At 55.2% G+C, this 9,344-nt stretch overlaps 2 protein-coding genes across 2 annotated transcripts; both read right to left on the bottom strand.

Annotated features, from left to right (window-relative positions):
• Window positions 1-592: 592 nt before the first annotated feature.
• LOC120941397 (gastrula zinc finger protein XlCGF8.2DB-like) lies at window positions 593-2,440 on the bottom strand. The gene is made up of 2 exons (XM_040354737.1): window positions 2,437-2,440; window positions 593-1,761 (listed from the first exon to the last, which is right to left on the bottom strand). Exons 1-2 carry the CDS (start codon window positions 2,438-2,440, stop codon window positions 593-595), a joined length of 1,173 nt encoding a protein of 390 aa, XP_040210671.1.
• Window positions 2,424-7,103, bottom strand: LOC120941765 (zinc finger protein 879-like; the record flags this gene model as incomplete). Its single annotated transcript, XM_040355431.1, is given in 2 exon segments — window positions 2,424-2,628; window positions 6,977-7,103. Coding segments are annotated over 2 exon segments (315 nt in total). The 3' UTR covers window positions 2,424-2,440.
• Between the last annotated feature and the right edge of the window lie 2,241 nt (window positions 7,104-9,344).

Consider the following 9,344-nt stretch of genomic DNA (forward strand, 5'->3'; position numbering starts at 1 on the left):
CATGACCTTGTGTCACATGACCCCCCCCTCTCTCATGAACTCGTGTCACATGACCCCCCTCTCTCATGACCTTGTCACATGATCCCCTCTCTCTCATGAACTTGTGTCACATGACCCCCTCTCTCTCATGAACTTGTGTCACATGACCCCCCTCTCTCATGACCTTGTGTCACATGACCCCCCTTTCTCATGGCCTCGTGTCACATGACCCCCCTTTCTCATGGCCTTGTGTCACATGACCCCCCTCTCTCATGGCCTCGTGTCACATGACCCCCTTCTCTCATGACCTTGTGTCATATGACCCACATCTCTCATGACCTCGTGTCACATGACCCCCTTCTCTCATGACCTTGTGTCATATGACCCACATCTCTCATGAACTCGTGTCACATGACCCCCCTCTCTCATGAACTCGTGTCACATGACCCCCCTCTCTCATGACCTTGTGTCACATACCCCCCTCTCTCATGACCTTGTGTCACATGACCCCCCTCCTTAATGAACTCGTGTCACATGAACCCCCCCTCTCTCATGGCCTCGTGTCACCTTTTTCTCTGGCAGCTGTCCCGGGGCGCCGTGTCTCTGCAGCTCCTCATTGCTCGGAGCGTGTGCGGTTACAGCAGACATTTTTACAGGGATTTTCCAGCGGCCCCACCCCACTGTGACAGCCGCCTTGCCCCGCCTGCGGAGACGTGACGGGCTGTGACACCTTACAGCTGAAATGTAAGCGTTCTCCGGTGTGGATGCGTTGGTGTCGCACCAGGTTGTGTTTGCGGAAGAAGGTGCCGCCGCACACGGTGCAGGGGAAGGGGCGCTGCCCGCTGTGGATGCCTTTGTGCCGCTCCAGGTTGGGTTTCTGGATGAAGCTGTCTCCGCACACGTCGCAGCGGAAGGGGCGCTCTCCGGTGTGGATCTTCTCGTGGCGGCTCAGGTACTGCCGGCTGCTGAACCCTTTCCCACAGTCGGCGCAGGCGAACGGCCGCTCCCCGCCCCTTTTGTTGTGCGACTTCTGATGGGCGTGCAGGTGGGGCTGCGCCACAAAGCTCCGGCGGCACTGATCGCATGAGAACGGCTTCTCCCCGCCCACCGCGCCATTTTGGTGAACTCGCTGGTGAGCGAGGAGGTGGGAGTGGCAGGCGAACCCCTTCCCGCACTCGGCACAGCTGTGCGGCCTCTGCGTGGAGTGAACCACCTCCTGGTGCCTCATTAGCGCCTTGCGGTGGGCGAAGCTCTGATCGCACTGGTCGCAGGTGAATGGGGTCTCTCCGGTGTGCCGGCGGCGGTGGATCACCAGGTGCTGCTTGCGGCTGAAGCTCTTGTCGCACTCGGCGCAGGTGAAGGGGCGCTCCCCGGTGTGGATGCGGCAGTGCGTGATGAGGTCCGCCTTGCGGTTGAAGCTTTTCCCGCACCGGTCGCAGCAGAAGGGGCGCTCGCCCGTGTGGAGGCGGGTGTGGGTCTGGTAGTTCCCTTTGTGGTTGAATTTGATGCCGCAGTATTGGCAGGAATACAACGTCTCCCCGGTGTGGATGCGCTTGTGGCCCACCAGGTGGTGGCGGTAATGGAAGCTCTTCCCGCACACCTCGCAGGGGTACGGCCGCTCCCCGCGGTGGGTCCGCTGGTGGCTGGTCAGGTGGGACTTGCGCAGGAAGCTGCGGTGACAGTCGGTGCAGGAGTACGGCCGGGCCGCCGAGTCCGGGAGCTGGGCGCCGGGGAGGAGGCGAGGACGGGAATCACACGGGGAGGTGACCTGGATACCTGTACCTGCCGCAGACAAACAACCGTTACCATGGAGACACCACGGATCCCGCCCACAGATCTCACCACATACATCGATTACTACCACAGCAAGCCCAACCCTCCTTCTACCCGCCACAGGATGTGGTGGAGAAATGAACCAAACTGCCACTTCCACAATTCTGCCCCCTACTGGGTGACTTTTACTGCCACTGACGCCAATGTTGGGGGTTCTTATTCCTCTCACTGACTCCAATGTTGGGGGTTCTTATTCCTCTCACTGACTCCAATGTTGGGGGTTATTATTACCACTGACTCCAATGTTGGGGGTTATTATTACTACTGACGCCAATGTTGGGGGATATTATTACTGACGCCAATGTTGGGGGATATTATTACTGACGCCAATGTTGGGGGATATTATTACTGACGCCAATGTTGGGGGATATTATTACTGACGCCAATGTTGGGGGATATTATTACCGACGCCAATGTTGGGGGATATTATTACTGACGCCAATGTTGGGGGATATCTCCTCCCACCCATCCTCCAATCACCACCCATCCCCCCCACTACCCAACCTGTTCATCTCCTCCCACCCATCCTCCAATCTCCCTCCCTCCATCGCCAATATCTCCATCCAGATATCTCCTGACCCGTCCTCCATACCCATCCTTTTTCTATCTACCCCCCATATATACCCATCTAGGCTTCTCCTTGTCTGTCCTCTACTCCCAATTGCCTTTTATCCACCCCCTCCCCCCACACCTTTCCATCAATATCTCCATATGTCTTACCATGGTGGACTTTCCGGGGCAAGTTTTCTCTTTTTATCAGTTGGGGTGTCTCTTCTGGCCCCATTTTAGAAAACCTGAGTGCCTGCAGGAGAAGACCTGAAAAGACAGACAGGTGGGGAATCACAGTATTGAGAAGAAGGCCCCCATCATGCAGAAACAGAAGTCATTGCCCCCCCTCGCCAACCCACCACAAAGTTAGCATCAGGCTGCCATGTCCATCGTATGTAAAATCTTACACTTCAACAGGGGTCACCATCATCCAAGACCACCATCATTCAGGGTCACCCTCATCCAAGACCACCATTATTCAGCCCCCCCCCCCCTATCCAAGAATACCATCATTCAGGGTCACCCTCATCCAAGATCACCATTATTCAGGGTCACCCTCATCCAAGACCACCATCATTCAGGGTCACCCTCATCCAAGACCACCATCATTCAGGGTCACCCTCATCCAAGACCACCATCATTCAGGGTCACCCTCATCCAAGACCACCATCATTCAGGGTCACCCTCATCCAAGATCACCATCATTCAGGGTCACCCTCATCCAAGATCACCATCATTCAGGGTCACCCTCATCCAAGATCACCATCATTCGGGGTCACCCTCATCCAAGAGCACCATCATTCGGGGTCACCCTCATCCAAGAGCACCATCATTCGGGGTCACCCTCATCCAAGAGCACCATCATTCGGGGTCACCCTCATCCAAGAGCACCATCATTCGGGGTCACCCTCATCCAAGATCACCATCATTCAGGGTCACCCTCATCCAAGACCACCATTATTTGGGGTCACCATCATTCAGAGTAACCATCATTCAGAGTCACCCTCATCCAAGATCACCATCATTCAGGGTCACCCTCATCCAAGACCACCATCATTCAGGGTACCCCTCATCCAAGACCACCATCATTCAGGGTACCCCTCATCCAAGATCACCATCATTCAGGGTCACCCTCATCCAAGATCACCATCATTCAGGGTCACCCTCATCCAAGAGCACCATCATTCAGGGTCACCCTCATCCAAGAGCACCATCATTCAGGGTCACCCTCATCCAAGATCACCATCATTCAGGGTCACCCTCATCCAAGATCACCATCATTCAGGGTCACCCTCATCCAAGATCACCATTATTCGGGGTCACCCTCATCCAAGACCACCATCATTCGGGGTCACCCTCATCCAAGACCACCATCATTCGGGGTCACCCTCATCCAAGACCACCATCATTCGGGGTCACCCTCATCCAAGACCACCATCATTCAGGGTCACCCTCATCCAAGACCACCATCATTCAGGGTCACCCTCATCCAAGACCACCATCATTCAGGGTCACCCTCATCCAAGAGCACCATCATTCAGGGTCACCCTCATCCAAGAGCACCATCATTCAGGGTCACCCTCATCCAAGAGCACCATCATTTGGCGGTCACTCTATTCCAAGACCACAATCATTTGGGGTCACCATCATCCAAGACCATCATTATTTTCGGTCACCCTCAACCAAAACCACCATTACTCAGGGTCACCCTCATCCAAGACCACCATCATTAGGGGAGACCCTTACACAAGACAACCATCATTCAGGGTCACCATTGTCCAGAAGAACTGTCAACCAGGCTTAGCATCATCCAGAACCACCGCCATCAAGGGTCACCATCAGCCAGGTCCATCATCATTTATCACTGCTGCCACCTGGGGTTACCATTACCCAGGATGATGGTCCTAGGGTTGTCCCGATACCGATACTAGTATCGGTATCGGGACCGATACCAAGCATTTGCCCGAGTACTTGTACTTGGGCAAATGCTCCCGATGCTTTACCCGATACTTGTCCTATGTCCTCCTCCAGCCCCCCCTCCCTTTTTATGCAGTCTCTCAACCTCTGTGCCCCCCGCCGCTGATTCCTTCTCCCTCTGTGCCCCCCGCCGCTGTTTCCTTCTCCCTCCGTGCCCCCGCCGCTGTTTCCTTCTCCCTCCGTGCCCCCGCCGCTGTTTCCTTCTCCCTCTGTGCCCCCCGCCGCTGTTTCCTCCTCTCCCCCGTGCCCCCCCTGCTGTTTCCTTCTTTCCTCCGTGACCCCCGATGTTTCCTCCTCTCCCTCCGTGCCCCCGCCGCTGTTTCCTTCTCCCTCTGTGCCCCCCGCCGCTGTTTCCTTCTCTCCCCCGTGCCCCCCCGCGGTTTCCTTCTCTCCCCCCGTGCGTCCCGATGTTTCCTTCTCTCCCCCCGTGCGTCCCGATGTTTCCTTCTCTCCCCCCGTGCGTCCCGATGTTTCCTTCTCTCCCCCCGTGCGTCCCGATGTTTCCTTCTCTCCCCCCGTGCGTCCCGATGTTTCCTTCTCTCCCCCCGTGCGTCCCGATGTTTCCTTCTCTCCCCCCGTGCGTCCCGATGTTTCCTTCTCTCCCCCCGTGCGTCCCGATGTTTCCTTCTCTCCCCCCGTGCGTCCCGATGTTTCCTTCTCTCCCCCCGTGCGTCCCGATGTTTCCTTCTCTCCCCCCGTGCGTCCCGATGTTTCCTTCTCTCCCCCCGTGCGTCCCGATGTTTCCTTCTCTCCCCCCGTGCGTCCCGATGTTTCCTTCTCTCCCCCCGTGCGTCCCGATGTTTCCTTCTCTCCCCCCGTGCGTCCCGATGTTTCCTTCTCTCCCCCCGTGCGTCCCGATGTTTCCTTCTCTCCCCCCGTGCGTCCCGATGTTTCCTTCTCTCCCCCCGTGCGTCCCGATGTTTCCTTCTCTCCCCCCGTGCGTCCCGATGTTTCCTTCTCTCCCCCCGTGCGTCCCGATGTTTCCTTCTCTCCCCCCGTGCGTCCCGATGTTTCCTTCTCTCCCCCCGTGCGTCCCGATGTTTCCTTCTCCCCCCCCGTGCGTCCCGATGTTTCCTTCTCTCCCCCCGTGCGTCCCGATGTTTCCTTCTCTCCCCCCGTGCGTCCCGATGTTTCCTTCTCTCCCCCCGTGCGTCCCGATGTTTCCTTCTCTCCCCCGTGCGTCCCGTTGTTTCCTTCTCTCCCCCCGTGCGTCCCGATGTTTCCTTCTCTCCCCCCGTGCGTCCCGATGTTTCCTTCTCTCCCCCCGTGCGTCCCGATGTTTCCTTCTCTCCCCCCGTGCGTCCCGATGTTTCCTTCTCTCCCCCCGTGCGTCCCGATGTTTCCTTCTCTCCCCCCGTGCGTCCCGATGTTTCCTTCTCTCCCCCCGTGCGTCCCGATGTTTCCTTCTCCCCCCCCGTGCGTCCCGATGTTTCCTTCTCTCCCCCCGTGCGTCCCGATGTTTCCTTCTCTCCCCCCGTGCGTCCCGATGTTTCCTTCTCTCCCCCCGTGCGTCCCGATGTTTCCTTCTCTCCCCCCGTGCGTCCCGATGTTTCCTTCTCTCCCCCCGTGCGTCCCGATGTTTCCTTCTCTCCCCCCGTGCGTCCCGATGTTTCCTTCTCTCCCCCCGTGCGTCCCGATGTTTCCTTCTCTCCCCCCGTGCGTCCCGATGTTTCCTTCTCTCCCCCCGTGCGTCCCCCGCTGTTTCCTTCTCTCCCCCCGTGCGTCCCCCGCTGTTTCCGTCTCTCCCCTGTGCCCCCCCCCCCCGGAACTGTCAGGATGGAGAGCGGCGGTAGGAGCCGGTAAACCCGGCTCCTTACTGTTCCGAATGGACAGAGTCAGCGATGACTCTGTCCATTCACAGAACTGAATCATCGTAACCTGTTGATTACAATGTTTCAGTTTATGAATGAAGAGAAGCCGCTGTCTTCTCTGCATTCATTTTCAGCGCAGCTGATGCTGCTGAGAAAGGGATTGGGGAATCTGTGTCCTTAGTCCCTTTCTCTGTCTCAAAGGGGAGATGTCAGAGGTCTGTTAAGACCCCTGATATCTCACCAAAGCCCCCCCAACAGGGTTGATTAAAAAATAAAATAAAAATTGCAATAAATAAAAAAATAAATAAAAAAAAAATGTAAATGGTAATAAAAAATTCAAAAACACACTGACAATCCACTACCCCCCCTCTAAAAAAATAAAAAATAAAAACGCCACTGTAAAAAATAAAAATAAAATAAAAAAAAGTAAAAAAAAAACAAACAAAAGAAAAAAACGCCACTGTCACATCACATAAAAAAAAAAAAAGTATCGGTATTCGGTATCGGCGAGTACTTGAAAAAAAGTATCGGTACTTGTACTCGGTCCTAAAAAAGTGGTATCGGGACAACCCTAATGGTCACTGAGGGTCATCATAATTTAGGGTCACCATCAGCCATCATCCGGGGTCATCATCATGCAAAGTCACCATCATTAAGGACCACATTCAGCTTGGGTCCCCATTTAGTTCCTGGACTGAGATGGGGACTCACTGTGACATGCCAGGTCCTCTTTACATATCAGCATCCTTCTTTGGGAGCCAATGGCCCATTTTTCTGGTAAAATTTGGAAAGATGATTGGCTGGAAGGATCAAAAAGAGCGACTCACCCACTGAGGTCACCAACTCCACATTGTCCTTCATGACCTCGTTATACAGCCGGCGCTGCCACTCCTCCAGACACGCCCACTCCTCCTCTGAGAAATACACCGCCACCTCATCGAAGCTCACAGCCATCTGCAAGAAATCGAACATGGGGGTCAATCCCATCCCCAGGGACCCAACATGGAGAACATGGGGGTCATTCCCATCCCCAGGGACCCAACATGGAGAACATGGGGGTCATTCCCATCCCCGGGGACCCAACATGGAGAACAAGGGGGTCATTCCCATCCCCGGGGACCCAACATGGGGGTCATTCCCATCCCCGGGGACCCAACATGGAAAACATGGAGGTCATTCTCATCCCCGGGAACCCAACATGGAGAACATGGAGGTCATTCTCATCCCCGGGAACCCAACATGGAGAACATGGAGGTCATTCCCATCCCCGGGAACCCAACATAGAGAACATGGGGGTCAATCCCATCCCTGGGGACCCAACATGGAGAACATGGGGGTCATTCCCATCCCTGGGGACCCAACATGAAGAACATGGGGGTCATTCCCATCCCCAGATACCCAACATGGAGAACATGGGGGTCATTCCCATCCCCGGGGACCCAACATGGAGAACATGGGGGGGGGGGGGGTCTTATCATAGAGAAGATGTGGGGGGGGGGTCTTATCATAGAGAAGATGTGGGGGGGGGGGTCTTATCATAGAGAAGATGTGGGGGGGGGTCTTATCATAGAGAAGATGTGGGGGGGGGGTCTTATCATAGAGAAGATGTGGGGGGGGGGGGTCTTATCATAGAGAAGATGTGGGGGGGGAGGGGTCTTATCATAGAGAAGATGTGGGGAGGGGTCTTATCATAGAGAAGATGTGGGGGGGGGTCTTATCATAGAGAAGATGTGGGGGGGGGGGTCTTATCATAGAGAAGATGTGGGGGGGGGTCTTATCATAGAGAAGATGTGGGGGGGGGGGTCTTATCAGAGAAGATGTGGGGGGAGGGTCTTATCATAGAGAAGATGTGGGGGGGGGTCTTATCATAGAGAAGATGTGGGGGGGGGGGTCTTATCATAGAGAAGATGTGGGGGGGGGGTCTTATCATAGAGAAGATGTGGGGGGGGGTCTTATCATAGAGAAGATGTGGGGGGGGGGGGTCTTATCATAGAGAAGATGTGGGGGGGGGGTCTTATCATAGAGAAGATGTGGGGGGGGGGGGTCTTATCATAGAGAAGATGTGGGGGGGGGGGTCTTATCATAGAGAAGATGTGGGGGGGGTCTTATCATAGAGAAGATGTGGGGGGGGTCTTATCATAGAGAAGATGTGGGGGGGGGGTCATAGAGAAGATGTGGGGGGGTCTTATCATAGAGAAGATGTGGGGGGGGGGTCTTATCATAGAGAAGATGTGGGGGGAGGGTCTTATCATAGAGAAGATGTGGGGGGGGGGGTCTTATCATAGAGAAGATGTGGGGGGGGGTCTTATCATAGAGAAGATGTGGGGGGGGGGGTCTTATCATAGAGAAGATGTGGGGGGGGGTCTTATCATAGAGAAGATGTGGGGGGGGGGTCTTATCATAGAGAAGATGTGGGGGGGGGGGTCTTATCATAGAGAAGATGTGGGGAGGGGTCTTATCAGAGAGAAGATGTGGGGGGGGGGGGTCTTATCATAGAGAAGATGTGGGGGGGGGGTCTTATCATAGAGAAGATGTGGGGGGGGGGGTCTTATCATAGAGAAGATGTGGGGGGGGGGTCTTATCATAGAGAAGATGTGGGGGAGGGGTCTTATCATAGAGAAGATGTGGGGGGGGTCTTATCATAGAGAAGATGTGGGGGGGGGGTCTTATCATAGAGAAGATGTGGGGGGGGGTCTTATCATAGAGAAGATGTGGGGGAGGGGTCTTATCATAGAGAAGATGTGGGGGGGGGGGTCTTATCATAGAGAAGATGTGGGGGGGGGGGTCTTATCATAGAGAAGATGTGGGGGGGGGGTCTTATCATAGAGAAGATGTGGGGGGGGGTCTTATCATAGAGAAGATGTGGGGGAGGGGTCTTATCATAGAGAAGATGTGGGGGGGGGGGTCTTATCATAGAGAAGATGTGGGGGGGAGGGGTCTTATCATAGAGAAGATGTGGGGGGGGGGTCTTATCATAGAGAAGATGTGGGGGGGGGTCTTATCATAGAGAAGATGTGGGGGGGGGTCTTATCATAGAGAAGATGTGGGGGGGGTCTTATCATAGAGAAGATGTGGGGGGGGGGGTCTTATCATAGAGAAGATGTGGGGGGGGGGTCTTATCATAGAGAAGATGTGGGGGGGGGGTCTTATCATAGAGAAGATGTGGGGGGGGTCTTATCATAGAGAAGATGTGTG

The sequence above is a fragment of the Rana temporaria genome, chromosome 5 (assembly GCF_905171775.1).
Source record: "Rana temporaria chromosome 5, aRanTem1.1, whole genome shotgun sequence".
NCBI classification, from domain to species: Eukaryota; Metazoa; Chordata; class Amphibia; order Anura; family Ranidae; genus Rana; species Rana temporaria.